The sequence below is a fragment of the Onychomys torridus genome, chromosome 2 (genome assembly GCF_903995425.1).
Source record: "Onychomys torridus chromosome 2, mOncTor1.1, whole genome shotgun sequence".
NCBI classification, from domain to species: Eukaryota; Metazoa; Chordata; class Mammalia; order Rodentia; family Cricetidae; genus Onychomys; species Onychomys torridus.
The window spans coordinates 128,073,963-128,092,045 of NC_050444.1; the positions used below are offsets into that span (position 1 = coordinate 128,073,963).

General features: G+C 45.9%; 1 protein-coding gene across 6 annotated transcripts in view; it reads left to right on the forward strand.

The window, feature by feature from the left end:
* The window catches only part of LOC118577112 (BEN domain-containing protein 5), a 1,024,598-nt gene that overhangs the window by 801,690 nt on the left and 204,825 nt on the right, over nucleotides 1–18,083 (forward strand). For 3 of the 6 annotated variants that reach the window (XM_036177158.1, XM_036177154.1, XM_036177155.1), the window contains one exon: nucleotides 249–633. In XM_036177158.1, the coding sequence (XP_036033051.1) occupies nucleotides 249–633 (385 nt within the window). Of the gene's footprint in view, nucleotides 1–166; nucleotides 634–16,590; nucleotides 16,740–18,083 lie in introns of all 6 variants that reach the window. The other 3 variants (XM_036177156.1, XM_036177157.1, XM_036177159.1) reach the window with 2 other exon arrangements.

Here is an 18,083-nt window from a genome sequence, read left to right on the forward strand (position 1 = left end):
TGAAGTGTTAGCATGACAAGAATGACCTGGTTCTGCGACCACCTGTTTGTATGACTTTTGACAAGAGCACTCTGAGCCTGTTTCCCCATTTGCAAAATGAAGGGCTTTGACTGTGTCTGTAACAGGTTTCTCCAAGCACTGATATTCTGTGGTTCTGTGATTCTAGGATTGTCTGGGCAAATATTGAGCTGCAGTCCAAGAAAGTCCCAGCTGCCCTTGCCTGAACTGATTCTCGTTGTCCTACACAGAGACCGGAGGGGCGAAAGCCTAGTGAAGCGGCCCACAAGAGTATCGAGGCAGTGGTGGCCCGGCTAGAGAAACAGAACGGCCTGAGCCTGGGTCACAGCACTTGTTCGGAAGAGGTCTTTGTGGAGGCCTCACCGGGCACAGAGGACATGGACAGCCTGGAGGATGCTGTTGTGCCCCGGGCTCTGTATGAGGAGCTGCTGCGAAACTACCAGCAGCAACAGGAGGAGATGCGCCACCTCCAGCAGGAGCTGGAGCGGACTCGGAGGCAGCTCGTACAGCAGGCTAAGAAGCTCAAGGAGTACGGGGCACTGGTGTCTGAAATGAAGGAGCTCCGAGACCTCAACAGGAGACTCCAAGATGTGCTACTCCTGCGGCTTGGCAGCGGTGAGTGCCCAGGCAGGCCACTTGCCATTCCTCACAGTGGGAGGGGCATCTTCCTGCAGCCCTCCTTCCAGCAGGATAAAGGGGAGAAGCAGGTCAAGTGCCCTTGAGGCTAGGGAAGGAGAGAGACTTGGTTCGACACTCACCCCAAAGAGGAGTCACTCTCCTCTTTATGAATATGATAGGAATCCATGAATGCAGCATTGGCCACACTGTGGTAAGAACGTTGGGGAATGTGGCTCAGAGAACAAGAGTAGACAGAATGCTTGCTGCTGACCATTCAGCAAGAGGTAGCGAGGGGACTTAGGGTAGCCCTCCAAACAGACCTCAGGACAGTAGAGAAAACTGGATGTGATCTGAAACACATAGTTACTGTGAGCCAGAAAGTGACAAAGCGGGGATCCTGCTAACATGACCAGAAAGTTGAGAGCATGAACAGGTTATTTGTAGGGGGCTATATGGGAGAGACTTTAGGAAGTGCCTGGGCACTATATTCAGGCACCTGAGATTTCAAGGGCAGCACTCATGAGTATGGGAAACCCTTGGTGCATGTTGGGAACGGCTGCTGCAGATGTGGAGGGCAGAGGATAAGGGTGCTGAAAACTACCTTCTTGGGTAGTCAGGGCTTGCTTCAGTAGGAATGGGAGGCTTGAAATTGCTTTTGCAGACTGGGGGATATAGTGCCAGCATAGTGTGAGCAGAGCCCAGAGTTCAACCCACTGCAAAGCAAAACAGACAAGAATGCTTTGTGCCTTGGAGGTATGTAGGGATTAGTGTAAAGATATACAAAATTCCTTTGGTTGGCTCATAGAAGAACCACCCTGGCCTTTTAGATTTCTCATCTGAAGTGGTGTAGAGGCTGGAATGAATGGATTCTAAAAGGCAAGGGGCTGTGAGAAGAACAGATAGAAAACTTCCCACAGAGTGTAAGACTCTAGCAGTGTGCAAGGTGGAGCCGGTTAGTACTGCAATGGTTGTTCTGCCATGCATTCACAGCCTTCCTGGCTTCTGCATCAGGGCACTGTGCTCGAAAGGGGAAGTGAACTAGCTTAGAAAAATGAGCCCTGTCTCCAAAGCCTCCAAACGTGTCACTGAAGAAGAAAGGCCTCCACTATCTAGACGTGCAGTACACATTGGTGTGCAGACTCTGTTCTTCAGTTTGTGTGGACAGGCCTGCTTTTACACTGCCCCTTTTCCATTTGCAGGTGCCTTTTGCTTATTAAGTGTGTCTTCATGGCAATGTCTCAGTAGATCAGCCAGGGGCCTTTTCCTGACCTTGACACAGAGGAGCAAGCAGGGTAGGAGTTGACAGAGACAAACCTCCAGCTCACACTGTGTCACCATAGTTAAAGTGCTGCAAGTGTCTTCACTCTCCAGCTCTGCCTTCACCTTGGCTTTATCCCAGATCATAGGTTCACTGTGACGGAGAATTTAAGAAGGCAGTGGTGGTGCTGTAGTACAGGTGGACACTGGGGATAGAGTTCAGTTTTCAGGGAGAAGTGTGTTACCCGACCTTCAGATGCATGGCTTTTACTTTGATTGTGCTGGGCCTTTTGAGAACTTCTTCAGAAGGATGGGGAAGCACGTCAACAGCAAACTCTTTCCACATCATTAGCTCAGCTCCTGAGGGAAATCACCTGTTTTGCATGGTCCTGAACTGAGTTTAGACTCCAGAAACCACCCCTTCCTTGGGCAATAAAAAACGGCATTTTGTGTAGACAGCTGTCTCTTTTCAACCTGAAACACTTGACAATGAAACCTAACCTGACTGTAGTTGGTGTCTTGACCTTGCCAGGACTTCTCATCCTGCATGACTTGAATGTCATCATGATGGCCAGTGGCCATCTCTTCTCTGGTATGTCACTGTTGCTGTCATGGTGAGATGGACTCCAGCAACAAGTATAAACGTGTGGCTTCCAGCACGGCTGCATACAGAGCCCTGTGCTCTTAGGGTAGTGACTTCACACACACCTTCCTCCATCTAGGAACACTTAAACTCCATGTATTAATGTGTTAATTGACACTAAGACAAATCTATGTGCTCCTTATTAATCCAAGGGTGTCTGCCTGTGTAAGGTTGTTTATTTTATAGATGTATACAGGCCTGGATTCAAATTCCAGCTTCCCTACAGTTTAAGTATGTCTTTGAAAAATTCTTTCCTTTTCTTCTTCTTTTCCTTCCTTTCTAACTTCTTTCCTCCTGGTTCCCTTCACCAATACTTACTGGTCTCCTCCTGTGTCAGGCATTGTGCCTATGGTGAGTAACAGTCTCATACATGTGGAACACACACTCACACATACACATGAACATATACACACAAACATACACATAGAACACACATATAAAACACAGATGCACGCACACATGTGCACACACACATGCATGCATACATGTACACTTTGTCTTCTGTTCTGGAGGATCTCACAAGCACAGAGGGCTATAGAACAACAGAGATAAGACAACTGATTTTTGGAAGATTGATAAAGAAAAGCCACCTGAAGGAAGAAAAATGGGCTTGAAAAGTGAGTTTCTATGCAGGCAGGTATAAGTAGGTGAGAAGAATGAGGTGCAATCTAGCCAACTCTGTGAGCCTCACTATTACACTCCTTAAAGTGGTGCTGATATGAGCCCCCCTTACAGCTTTGGAACTCTCAGTATAGTATCTGGAACTGTTGATGCTCGGGTTCTATTAGCTACTCTTTTTTTCTACATCATTTGGAAGGGAAGCTAAGATAGGGCATGTTTTGGATTTTAAAGCTGGCTCTACCAATCAGTAACTGGCCCTGTGACTTTGGGCAGGTTAACCAACTTCTCTGCTTCTCATTATCTTAGATGATAGAATGAGTTATAGATGTCTGCTTATTTCTTCATTCAATTACTCAGTAATACCACTGGATACTTTCCAAGCCTACAGACTTAGGGAGATACAAAGAAGGCAGAAACATTGGGATGAGGGTAGAGGGTAGGGGAGGTAAATGGATAAACATATCATGAAAATGCAGAGCAACCAGCTGTGGAGGGGGGTCCCACATTTTGAGCAGTCCTCTCTGCTCCCCCAGTTCCGGGAAAATAGTTATTCTGTAAACATTACCCAGAACCTGGCCAGAGAAAACAAGCCAGAAAGTGACAGACCTTTGTGGGGCCTCAGTTCTACATGGCCTCTAAGGCCTGGGTTGGTATCAGGCCAGGCTTTCTTCTTGTTCTTGGAGGCCTCACCTGCCTTCTTCTCCTAGGGTCCCAGCTCAAAATCCTCTGTCTACACTGGGTGCTGGATCATCTATACCCTGACAGGTTATTCAGAAACCAGGTTGGCCAATAGGTCATTCCTCAGTTTTAAGAGGATTTCTCCCCACATGGGAGGATTACTGGTAGAGTAGGAGTCTCGGGGTAGATGGGGGAGCTGGAAGGCAGTAGCCTGGCCTCCTGAGGCTCGTGGCTTATACAGCTTCAGGCATGGGGATCCAGTGCATTGGCAGGGCAGGGGTTGTAATGGGGTGACTCCTGGAGGGGGAGGCACACACTGAGAGGGACAGGGGCAGCAGGATGGCAGGAGTGCTCTCGGATGCTTGGCTGGGTGATCTGCTTCTTCATCTCTATGTCCTTTCATTCATTCTCTGGAAATGTCAGATGTATCTGATGGGAAGGGTTCTCAAAAGCGTGGAATCCTGGGGCTCTGTAAGAACTAACAGGAGGTACACTGTCCTCACTTTGCTAATGAAGAAGCAAGACCACACCAGTCCCGTGTGCCTATCTCGGGACCTTTAGCCACCCCCCACCCCCAATCATGGCTTTCTTTAGCACTCCGACTCCTTTGTCACCAATGTGGATATAACTATATCATCCCTCATACAGAACCATCCAGTACTTCTCCGTGGCCTTAGCCTCTGAAACAACCCTTTCTGACAGGACATAACCTCACACTCTTGCCCTAGAGAGTCATTCATTTCAGTACTTGTACAACATTAAATAAGGAAGCACTGTTGGAGTGTAGCTGTGCGTCCACCACACAGTCATTGTTCAGCAAATGGCAGTCTGACTTCTTTTCCTCCCCTTTTCTCTCCATTCCCCCCAAACAATCAGTGCAGAGGATTCTGAAATCATAAGGACATTGCTGCTTACAGGGCACACACTGATTTATGGGATTATTCACTCATTTATTCCTTTGTCTTCAACAAATGTTTATTGAGATTGTACTTTGCACCAAGACAGGTAGAGATGTTAGAAACCTAGAGATGACAGAAGCATTCATAAAAAGCACCTGCAAGCTAGAGGGTTAGTGTTTTCAAACTGGGGGATGGCGGCCTCCAGGAAGGCCAAGGAGATACGGTAAAGCAGGGCAATTGGGATGCAAGGGGCATGGAACACCAGTGTGAGAATGGACCAAAGGGGTGTTTTAGCTTCTCTTCAACTAGTCCCTGTTCTTAAGCTTTCTAATTGCGGTCTTTTTATTCACGTGAGGGGTGTGTGTGCGAGCACGTGGTGGGTCCCAAGGATCGAACTCAGCTCATCAGGCTTGGCAACAAGTGCTTTTTAACAACTGAGGCACGTCACTGGCCCAAGTCCCTGTTCTTAATACACAGGGGAAAAAAACAAGTTTAGGCAGCCTCCTTGGTGTCATTCCTTTTAAACCAAGTGGCATAAGTTCAATGCTTCTCTAAAAACCCCCAAGGAATGTGAGGAGGAGTAGACATGTCCTGGCATTGAGGATGCACACAGCTGTGCCAGGGGCCACAAACATGGATACCTCTCACCAGGCAGAGTAAAATTGGTCCAGTAATTGCAGGAGGGAGGCAGATAATGATTTTAGACTTTGTATATATTTTGTCAAGGAATGTAGGCCCAGATGATGAATTCTGACCAGCTGAGGGAGAGATAATAAGAATAATAACGGTAATTTGCATGTGCGTGGCACCTTACAGGTTTCAAAGCACCTTGACATTTTTATCTCATTGGACTATTCCAGTAGCCTTATTGCAAGGCCAGGTAAGGATTATTATCTCCATTTGAAAGAAGAGCATGTGAAAAGAAGAGATAATGCCCCTGTTGGCTAGATCATAAGCGAGTGAAATGTTTGAAGAAGAGAGCCGTGGCGGCTGGCCTGCATATCTATCTTGGCTCTTTAGAGCTGGATTGCTAACACATCTGTAACCCTCTGAGTTTATGCCTTGTGTTCTGTCCAAGGTCTGTTAAAATACCAGCTTTGATCTTTAAAATCCTTTGTGGTCTGAGCTGGCTTCTTTACGCCCAGGTCTCTGATGGTGCCCTAGAAAAGACAGCTAATGTCAGCCGGATGCTTCCTGCTGATTCCTCTGGACTGGAGACAGCCTGGCCTTTGGCAACAGATATTACTTGGGCTTGAAACTCACTTGCTGTAATTCCTTACCTGTGTGACTTGAAGCTGATGATTTAACCCTTCCGAGTCTGTTTTCTCCTCTGTGAAATGGGAATCCTCAAGACTGCCACCTTCAGGCAGAGAATCCACTTAGTGATTTAACGTCTGCGTGGGTCCTGGGGTGAGAAGTTTCAGAGTTTTGAGTCCCGGTTCTTCCCGAGTCTACTTTAGTTGCTTTGGACAAGTTACTTCCTGAGCATTACTTTACCCATCTGTGGCACAGAGTCAGGGATCACCCCAGCCATTACAGCTAGGATGACGAAATAAACCACTGCTGTAAAGATGTCTGCCGGACACACGTGTGAGATTGTTCAGTAACTTCTACACTGGCATCCAGGGCCATTAAAGGATGACACAAGACAGGGTGTACAGTGCCTGTCACCTCCCAGCTCCTCTGCCTGCCACAGGACACAGATATTGTAGGGAACATCCTAATCTCTGGCTAACCCCAGTGCCTCCTGCAGCTCCCCTACTTCCTAGTCTAAGCTTCCAGAGCACAACTTTCTCAGTCATCCAGTTTACAACTGTGTGGTCTGGAGTCTTAGAGTTCTCTCCTTCCCTCAGTTTTCCTCCATTGGTCTGTTGAGTAGCCCTCATCAGTTGACCCCATCACTCGTCCCAGAGATCTCCCAGACCCCATCAGTTCTTTCAGACTCACCAGATATAACTCTGCCTTCCCATTGCTTAGGCTTTCCTTGGGCCTTCTGCCTTATCTTTAGGTCCTCAGTTCATAATCACCAGTGAGCAGGAGCACTAAAAATAATTGAATCTTGAGAGACAGCTGAAGAAGCTGGGTAAGAGCCATTTACTTGTAAAAGTAAAACCCGGGGGCTCACAGTTGCCCCCAAGTTTGGTGCGGTACCAGAATGTGTACTTGGTGCTGCCCTATGTAGATGTCTCGAAAAGATCTAGCTGTAAGACTGGAATCTTTTATCTGATGATAGTGGCCATCTTTAATTTTGAAGGCCTTATGTATTTATCTATCATCTGTTTATTGATTGATTGATTGCTTTGTTGACTTACCAGAATTACCCAGAGTTGATGCCAGACTATTTTCAAATGTGATTTCAAGGTGGTGAAATAATTCTGGACTCTGTCTTTTCTCCCTGGAACCATTTTCCTATGAGTCAAGGGGATGGGGCTGAGGAAAATCCCTTCCTGCCCTTTTGATAGCTGTTAGGCAGCTAGAAAATCAGGACATGGCTGGGCTTTGCCTTGTGACAGGTTTGTTTTCCGCTGGCTACAGCAGTCAAGAAATGCAGATGGAAAAGGGTGCAACTTACAATTCACTGCACTTCTAGATGTTCCCTGGGGCAGACACTAGGAACTTGTTTATCCATAAAACCAGCGCAGCCCATAGACGGACGCATGAGGAGGGAACAGGCTGCTCCCAGAGATCAATCAGGTGACTCGCCGGAGTCCCCGTTTCATATGGAGGCCTGTCTTGCTTTTCCAAGTGTCAGGCAGTTTGACAGTCACTCAGCCCCTGTGCCTCTCCAGCAGTGCCCCCTCCTTCACCTGCCTGTGGATTCTGGAGCTTTAAGACTCACATACGTCCAAAGGTTTCCCACTGAATTGCTGTATAGTGTCTGTCTTACCCGGCTATCTGGCCTCAAGATTCCCGCCAGAAATGCCTAGAGTTTTCATGAAAATTTCCTTTTTAGGAAAAAAGATCATCCATCCTTTTACTCTCATCTTAACAAATAGGAAAACTGAAACCCAGAGGAAAGAACATGCCTGTGCCACGTGGAATCTAAATGTATATGGGGATTTCACCATCAGGAAGCTGTGGCAGGCTGCTGTCCCACAGGCGTGGCTGGGTAGACTCATCTAACCATTAGGGTTCGCTGAGGCCCAAAGGCTGTTCACGCTCTCTTGCTATCCTAAGCATCTGTCTGATTTTGAGGGTAGTTCTCATAGAGACCCAGAGCTCATCTAGACCAGCAGGGCCTGAAGCCTTCTGAGCCTTCTTGCAAGAGATCTCTCAACCACCTATAGCATGCCTCTAGACACACACAGGAAGCTCAGCCCTGCCTTCCTGATAACCCCTCCTGTCACTGAATATCTGGAACTCCAGGGGAAAGTGTTCATGCAGGAAACTTTCATCGAATACTTTCCTGTTTCAGATCCTTTGCTGGGCATGAGAAATGAAATGGATAAGACTCTGTCTTAAGCACATTCTTAACGGCAAATAATTGAAGTGCACTGTGAGTCTTGCTTTGCTCTTGGGCCTTTGGTGTTAGAGGAGGATAGAGGAGAGATCTTTTTACACTACTGCAGTGTGGGTGCTGGAGGAGTCCTTAGAAGGCCTCAAGTTAAGGGATTTAGCTGTAATTCTCCAACTGAAGAGGGAATAAACAGTGCCACATGCAACAGCAAAGTCTGAACAAAGTTTTGGAGTTGTGAGAGGAGCTGACTTCTAGGGAGAACTGAGAGAAAGGCCTGGGACATCTCTGGAAAGGAAAATTAGTTGAGGAAGTGCAGCCACATAATAAATTCTGCCTCCCTGGATCTCCTGCCCTCATGTTGGCTGCTGCGATTGTCATCCCCTTAGGAGCCTGTGGGCAACACAAGCCCTTCTGCTCTCCACCCCACTGGTGCCCACCTCCAACTCTCGACCCTCCATCTCATCCGATGAAAGGACCAAAGGCTGCTTTGTAGGCATTAAGTGCGTGTGTGAGATCTTCAGCACTGCTCTGGCAGGACCAACCCAAACTACCTTGGCCGTCTCTTTCTATCTTGATGGGATCGGGGCCCAATAGTTGGGCAGGGGTGAGTGAAAGAGCAACAGATGAAAAAGCTCACTTACCTGACCAGTAAAGTATGTGCTCGGGGTTCCCAGAGGTTGAAGTGCGTTCTGCTGACCCTCCCCCACACTCTCTCTCACAACTGCAGGGTTTCTCAAAGATGGTCTAGGGGAGTAAGGGAAGGTCAGAGGAGGCGAGGGTCCTGTAGAGTGAGTAGTAGAGGACATGAAAAGCCGGTGAAACCTCTGGAAAGTAGAGTTAGATGAAGTACAAGGTTGAAGGAGCAAGGCTCAGGAACCCAGGAACCCTGAACCTGAGCAGTCAGAACCTATGCGGTTTTTGCACGCACGTCACAGCACCTCATTGAACCTCCCAGGAGGTAATGAGATCAGTCTTCAGGACTTCCATCATGTTTAACCTGTTTTATTTGGCACTTACTTAATGAATATTTTATAGGTGCTGGGTGCTGAGGATACAACAGTGAATAAGACTGACTGCTTTGCCTCTGCCTCTTAGCATGAATGTCTTACTCAGAGATGTTAAGCAGATAATAACAATGACAGTAGGGTGAAAAGATTTTTTTTTTTTAAAGGAGAATTTTTGTTCTAAGATACTTAACACAGACGACAATCAATAGGTGTCAGCCCTGTCCTTTTCCCACATGTCACTGAAAAGGGTCCTCAAATTAAGAAAAAATACTTTGATTCCCCAGCAACATCACTTGAGTTGGCTTCCTCGTCCTCTTTTTTGAAGGGTTTCATACCTTTTCTCATGCCCATTTCTTCTCTGCTGCTCTCTGGTTCCGATTCTCTGAGAGCCTAGCCAACCTGGGAGGCCACCTTGTAGTCTGCTGGGATCTTACCCAGGTCAGGCCTCATGCCAGAATGAGTTTTGCCTCAGCCCAACAAAGCCTATGGCAGCCCTTATTCACAGACCACACTCAGGAAATGGGGAGGGAAGGGGCCTAAGACCTAAGAGCTGCCAGTTGTGATTGATGACATTCCTAGACCACACTCAGCCCAGCTCTGCGCAGTCAGATCAGCTCTCCCTGAGGCCTTCTAGGATCACTTAATCACTTACCCGTGGGAAGGACAGAGGAGGCAAGGGTCCTGTAGAGTAATATTAGAGGACATGAAAAGCCAGTGAAACCTCTGGGAAGTAGAGTTAGATGAAGAAGTACAAGGTTGAAGGAGCAAGGCTCAGGAGCCCGAGTACCCTGAGCCTCGCTCCTTTCCCTCCCAAATATGTATAATCTGTATTGCCCAGAGTCAGCCAGGGAGCCTGTGTTTTGTCCCCTGTATGAAGACCACCAAAGGCCTCACCCAACCATCACTTGCCCATCCTCTGAGTTACATCCATTGTTTGGAGACGTCCTAGTCTTCTCCTGATGCAGCATGGCTGCTATTGTTTCTGTCCAGAGTCCTCTTGTCAGTTACACAGCAATTGTGACAAGCTGCTGTCACCTGTTTCTCCAGATGCTTGACTGTGAACCCTCAAAGCCACCTAGCCCGTCACTGGCACTTATTACATATGTAATAGATTTGCACTGAAGGAATGAGGCCAGATGGTCTCTGCCTTTGTAGAAGCTAAGGAGTGCAGCTAGAGTTTTTCTTGTCCTGCCTGGCCCAGGGTCAGGACAAATCTCACTCACCCACCAGTCCCATAGCCCCTCAGACCCAACCAAATAAACACACAGAGACTTATATTGCTTACAAACTGTATGGCTGTGGCAGGCTTCTTGTTATCTACTTTTTTAATCTTAAATTAACCCATTTTTATTAATCTATACTTGGTCACGTGGTTTGTGGCTTACCAGTACCTTACATCTCGCTTGTCATGGCAGCCGCTGGCAGTGTCTCTCTGCCCCAGCCTTTCACCTCCCAGAATTCACTTCTCTCTATGTCCCACTTATACTTCCTGCCTGGCTACTGGCCAATCAGTGTTTCATTTATTAACCAATCAGAGCAACACATTTAACATACAGTACATCACACAGCAAAGGAGGTGCCTAGCCACAGTAGCAGGTGAAAGTGGCCAAGGCTCTCCCCCCGGGGCATGAGAAGGTCCACAGAGACTGACCAGCCTGCTCTGCCCTGGGCCACAAAGGTGCATCTACCTGCCCTGCCTGGATCACCTCCCTCTTCCCAAGGCCCATGCTTACTTCCTTCATCATTACCTCACTGTCCATGTTCAGATTCTTTTCAAGAAAGCCCATCATCATTATTCTAATCTAAAATGCTCCTGTGCCAGAGTTATGTGTTCTGTTTGCATTCAGCAGTTTTGACTTGATTCACTTTGTACTTTGGAAAACTAGACTTGTACTTCAAACTCATTGTAGACTTACAGAAATAAATGTGATTTAATCCTTTTAAGAGAAAATCTAATATCGTGACCTCTTTGATTTTGAAATAAATCAGAAGTGATGCTGTCTAAGCAGGTATATGATTTGAAGACACAGGTGACCTCTAGACCTCTTGAAATCACATCAAGTGGCAACTTTTCAGAATTAAGATAAAGGCATAGTACAATTTCATCTCTTTGTTGTACCAACAAACAGACTGCTCTCCTCAGTGACTCAATCCATGTTTTTTTTAAGAGGAATCACCAGGACTTAAAGAAGTAGAGGATATAGGACAAAAATTTAAACCCTATCTTTTAGCCTAACTCCACTGTGCACCCATCACATCTGTGTATAGTACATATATACATAATAGTGTTTCACATGATGAATTATAAACTTCTTCAAAGCTGAAATGTTTTCTATTTGTCCCAGAATCCTCAGTGTCTCTTACCGAGCTTGTGTGGTAAGTAGATTTATGTAGGTTGTGTATCAGAGCTTGTGTGGTAAGTTGGTTTATGTGGGTTCTGTGTCAGAGTTTATGTGGTAAGTGGGTTTGTGTGGGTTGTGTATGTGAGCTTGTGTGGTAAGTGGGTTCATGTGGGTTGTGTATCTGAGCTTGTGTGGTAAGTGGGTTCATGTAGGTTGTGTGTCAGAGTTTATTTGGTGAGTGGATTTGTTTGGGTCGTGTATCAGAGCTGTGTGGTGAGTTGGTTCATGTGGGTTGTGTGTCAGAACTGTATGGTGAGTGGGTTTGTGTGGGTTGTGTGTCAGAGCTGTGTGGTGGGTGGGTTTGTATGGGTTGTGTATCAGAGCTGTGTGGTGAGTAGGTTTGTGTGGGTTGTATGTCAAAGCTTGTGTGGTGAGTGGGTTCATGTGGGTTTGTTAAAGCTTGTGTGGTGAGTGGGTTTGTGTGAATTATGTGTCAGAGTTTGTGTGGTGAGTGGGTTTTTGTGGGTTGTGTGTCAGAGCTTGTGTGGTGACAGAGTTCATGAATGAATGAAGGAAGAGACAGGCACTACCTTCTGTGCCCTTGTAAAAGCTGTTTTTTCTTCTTCTTTTTTTTTTTTTTCTTTACTTGGCTAAGAGGTTTTTCTCCATGGAAGGTGTATTTTCCCCAAAATAAACCTCAAGTGTGTGTCACTAGCAGAATGCCAGTGGATCAAAAGGCCTTTCTTTTTATTCCTACTCTTCCCACAAAATGAAAAAAGTTCCTTTGTTACCTAAAATATCTGAGCCAGAATGTAGTGTTGTCTCCTAGCGCAAGTGCTTATTATTGTGGCTAATTTGGTCACATGTGTTTGAGGCAGAACAATGCCTCAGAAATTTTAAAAAGCAAAACAGCAATCTGAAGCATTTGTTGTAATGAGATGTAAATTGCCAACATCGGGAGTGGAGCCTACTAAAATTTGCAATAAAGCCCCTCCCCCCATCTTAAATTAAAAGCACTAGCACCCTTCCTCTGCTCTCCAAGGAAACAACATGGGGCTTTTTGTTGGTGATGGTTTTGTTGGATTTTGTCCTTTTCTTTCCTGATTCTGTAATACTGAACACGTGCATTACTGACTGATTCATCCCTCCCCCAACCCCGTTGTTCTCTGCCCATTCATCTGCCATTTTCTGAGCCTCTGTTGTATGCCTGCCTCAATCCTTGGCTCTTCAGGATTCATCATCAGCCTGCATTGTGTCCCTTGGTCACCTCTTTGTAAGTAGGAAAGCTGAGGTTCAGAGATGAAGTGACTTTTCTAAGATCATTTATCTTGGAGTCAAACCCACGTCTGCTGAAAATCATTGTCAGAATGTGCATTTGGCCAGTCTCGCTTGATGCCCCACGTGCTGAGGCTAAAGCCCTACCTTGTACTTTCTGTATATACAATGTGTCAGAGAAGGAGGCAGTGGCAGACAGCTGCCACCAGTGTTGAATGATTCTGACTCAAGGTGGTAAGAAACGCTGATCCTTGAGAGCAGTACAGTAGCCTCAATGTTTGGCAGAGCTCTGCTAGACCCTGAAAAGATGAGTCTGAGTATAGGAAAGGGGGTGGAAATGGTTACAAGGCCTCCTCTGTACAAGGTCTTGTGCTAAGTACCAGGAGCAAAAACAGACCAGCAGGGTCCCGACTCACTGAGTCCATGAATTAGCAGAGTCAAAAATAAGCACACAAGTGGATGTGTAGGAATGGACAGTGGGGCTAGTTTACTAAGTACTCACTCTGTGCCAGACACTGGGCTCCCCTCTACCACCGTGTGTGTGTGTGTGTCTGTCTGTCTGTCTGTGTATGTCTGTGTGTGTGTGTCTGTGTGTGTGTGTCTGTGTGTGTATGTCTGTGTGTGTCTGTGTGTGTGTCTGTGTGTCTGTGTGTGTGTGTGTCTCTGTGTGTGTCTGTCTGTGTATGTATGTCTATGTGTGTGTGTGTGTGTGTGTGTGTGTGTGTGTGTGTCTATGTATGTATGTCTATGCTTAACTCATTTAGTTTTCAATCTTGTCAAGTCGCTGTTCTTTCCTTCACGCGAGGCTAGGTCAGAGATGTGTATATTATCTCTTGTGACAAGAATTTGACGAGGTGCCAGATGAGCCCTGGTCTCTGACATAAAACGACTGTCCAGTCCCTGCCTCTGCTCAGCTTCCCTGCTTAGTTGAGGCACTAGATGCATCTGTGGAGTGGAGATAGTGTCAGGGAAGGTACAAAGGTACAAAGGTACAAAGAGCACATCAACTGGAGCTAAATCACAGCCCTCCTACAGTACATGTGAATCCAGTGTTTAATCCCAAGCCAGGAAGGGGGAATTGCCCCTATTTGAAGGATCGTGGTGGTCTTATGGAAGAAGTGGCATTTGAGTCCGACCTTGTGTCGCCCTTGGAGTTTGGACAGTTGGACAGAAGGGACAATACAAGCACAGCCTCTGAGACCAAAGAGAAGGTGTCTGTGTGGAGGGCTAGGATGGCCAGTTGGACTAGAAAGGTGTCTCGGGAGAATGGACTAACAGGACATCGAGCCAGAGAAATGATACTCCACTCCAGCCCTTGTAGTCTCTGCCAGTATGGATGCAGAGTCCTTTGTCTATGGCCATAGCCTGCAGAACTGTCCATTCTGATTAGCTGCTTTTGAAGTTTATATAGTCCCCATTTCTACTTCCTGGACTGTAAAAGGTTACAGGCATTCCTTCCTACCCACACTTCTTCCTCCAATACCCCTACTTAGCAGCACATCCATCAAAGACATAGTGAATTTACTAAGTGCCTGTCATGTGCCAGGGACTACTGAAGGCTCTAGAGGTGCAGTATGAATAAGACCATGTTCTTGAAGAGCTTTACATTATAACACTGCAAACAGACGGGGGCTGTGCACACAGCTTACAAGTTAGAGCATAGAGCCTGTACCTAGGAGCAAGACATTGGAAAGAAGCCATCAGACTGGGAGCTCTACAGTCTCCAACACTGATTTAATAGTCCAGAGGCCCAGTACAACACAACACACAAAACAGAGCAATCTGAATTCCTGAAATAGAGAGAGGCTGGTGGTTGTCCTGGCTTAGTGGGCCGTGGTGGGGGACTTAATATTAAGTGTAAGGGGGTGGGAAGCAAGGAGGAACAATGTCATTTTTGTTGACAAAGAGGAAGTTATCTTTGGCAGCCAATGAGCCATCGAATTCTCTTTGTTTGGGACAAGGTCTCATGTAGGCCAAGCTGGTCTGCAACTTGTTATCCAGATGAGGCTGGCTTTCAATATCTGATCCTTCCAAGCATGAGTGCTAGGATTAGGGAAATAAGCCTTTACCTAACAGTCTTCCCTCTTGAAAAGAAGGAGGTTTCATGGACCTTGCAAAGATGGCCTGAGAGCCAGTGGATGCACTGGCCTTCTCAGCCTCTTTCTCTTTTCTGTCATTGAACAACAGAGCAAAACAAGACAGCAAACACCTCAGCCTGTCCTCAAGGAAAAGTAGAGTAATTGCATTTTCCAGATCTGAGAAAAGAGCAAATGTTTTTACTAATTCATATCTTGAAATTTCACACCTGTAGTAGAGAAACTTCGGCATGTGCTTTGGAGATTTTTAGTTCATTCTTTGTTAGGCTCCTTTCTTTTTTAGCAAACATTTGGAGAGCACCTACCAGGTTTTGGGCATAAGGAGAAAAATAAGAGTCGGGCTTGATGTTGTATAAAGCACACTTAGGTTATGCTGTCAGAAAGATAAAGATGCTATCTGTCCTTCACTCCACAAGTTTCTTCATCTGCAGCTCATTCACTTATAGTCACGAAATTAAAAGATGCAGAGCCAGGGATGGAGCTCAATCTGTACCAACATGCTGTGTGTTCTTTGATCTGTGCCATTCTGCTCTCTGTCCTTTCTATGGTCAGATTTGTGGAAAGCTCATGCTTAAATCTTTGGAGACTGCAGAGAGTCTATCTTTCATTGGCAGCTGTTAGCTGCCAGCAGCTCGGGGTTGATATTCTTATTCTGGGAAACTGTCATAAGGACTTCTACCAGCAAACTCACAGAGACATTCCCTCCATTAGCCAAAATCCAGCAAATGTCAACTGAGCATAGAGTTGCAACCAGATCATTACACAAGGATTTAGCAAATAAAGAGCTTTGAACCCAGTTGTCCATGTGGCCAGGATAAGAAGTTGCATACTGAACTCATCACTTACTTAAGTAAAACACATAGCAGCAAACAGCTCCATGATTTCAGTAAAGGCCAGCATGTGAAACTACAGGCTTTTGAAGTTGTTCTTGCAGACAGTTAATTATTTGGCCGTATTTACCCATTTTCTCTGTTCTTCGGTAATCAAGACACAATGGGTGATTTAAAAAACTGTCATTTTAAAAACTAGTAAAGAAAAAAATAGCCCCCCCCCCGAAACAGCAACCATTTCCTCAGCTTCCTTTCACTGTTTCAATCTCACATAATTTGTGTTGATTGCATTAAAATAAAAATATGAACGATCACTGTATCAAGCAATCAGGAGTTCACTCTGTGTTGTATTTTAATTTCTTGGTTGGAATGCCCTTGCTCAGAAACTAGGTTCCTGGAAGGAGTTCTTTTCATTTCTCCCCATAGCTTTCCCCATTTCCCTTCATTCACATGGCCCTCCCCATCACAGGCTCCAGAGATAAGTTTGTTGGCTAGCCCCATATTTGCATATTCCAGTAATTGCCATCTCTTCTCCAGCAGTCTGAACAGACCCTCTCTTCTGTGCAGGAAGTTGAGTCTCCTGCCATTCTGCATAGATACTGACACCCTAAAAGGTGTGCTTCAGTCATACCTAATTACTGAAGTCTAGTTAATTCTTGCCCTCTGATTCCACCTTGTGACATTCACACTTCATAATGCTTAGAGTCTGGGTTTAAGTGTAGCATAAAGTACAAAAATAAGGTAGCTTTTTTTTTTAGTGCCACTATGTGCTGATAGATGCATAGTTAAGAATATTTGCCTTTTATTTTCCTTGGAGTTCTAGACAGATCTCTTTTCTTAACTGCCTAGGTCCCGCCATTGACTTGGAAAAAGTAAAGTCAGAATGTCTCGAGCCCCAGCCGGAGTTACGGAGCACTTTCAGTGAGGAAGCAAATACGTCGTCCTATTACCCCGCTCCTGCACCTGTCATGGACAAGTATATCCTAGACAATGGCAAGGTAGTGTTTTCAGCTCGATATCCATCCCCCCAGGTGTTTGCTAGTCAGAGGAAAGGTGGAGAGTTTGGCGGGGGCCTTCTGAAGCCCAGTGTGGTTAGCTAGCCTCCCAGTCTAGCCATGGGTGACTGTGGAATTTATGGCATGGTAGCATAAGTCTGCTGGGATTTCCCCTTCTTCTTCTTTAAAAAACCATTGTGTCAAAATAACTATGAAACTAACCTAACATTTTAGAACAGCTTAGTAATAAGAAAAAAAAAAAAACAAATTAAAAAGGAATTCCTTTAATAGTTCGATGAAATTTTTCCTATCTTCCTATGAAACCAGATGCCCAGAGAATATAAGGTTAACTCAAAGTGAATTACCCATTTGTAGATAGCAATTCGGTGTATATTCATTCAACATTTACAGAATAGGTGTTCCCAGCACCCCAACTATATCCTGGGGACAGAGTGATGAATGAGCCATACTCCTTGTCCCCAAGCCACTGGCCCACAATTCTAGGGCTGCACTTAACTCCTCATATTTCTCTCCTGAAAACAAGTCATGAAAGAACACATAAGCCCTGGTGGTAAGGAAAAGTCTGTCAGAGCCCTTTGTGGAGGCCCTGGTAAAACCAGCTTTAGTGTTATACTCTGCCACTACCACACACATTTCACACTCTCTGCCACTACCACACACATTTCACACTCACCTCTCCTTGGCCCCCAGGAGTCATCTGGGTCAGCTTGTTTATCTTGCCTCATGCTTTGAGTGGTCTCTCTTTATCTGATATCATTCCCTAGTGCAAAGGAAAGGTTGTTCAAGTTGGTTTGTCTCGATACATCCCCACAACTGTCTGGCCTGAACATGTTGTCAAGCTGAGGAAAAGAAACATGTTTATCTTCAGGGCTCTCTTGGGTGTGCTGCCATGCCCGGCATCTCTCACTGAACATTTCCTCCTCTGCAGGGAGAGGACTTGATGGCCCAGGGCCTAGGTCTTGTCCTTGCTTCAGTCCTCAGACTTTCACAGTAAGTTTCGCAGGAGTAAGGTCGGAAGCCCAAGCCTTAGGTCACAGCATAACTCTACTTCTGTACTGTGTGACATCAGGCAGGTGCTTGGCCTTTCTGGGCCTCCATGTCCTTGTCTGTAAAATGGACGACAGATTGATGTTTTCCATGGGCCATTTTGGACTGAAAGTGTGTATCTAAGTTTGATAAACCACCCAAGGTGAAGCTAGAATGGGTGAACTGTTCTGGGATTCTTGATTTCCTTTCAGTCATGATCACATTGTGGAGTCATTGAAGAATTTTTCCTAAGAAACTTCCAAGAAAAATTTATTTCTCTTTTGCTTTGAGGGCTGCCAG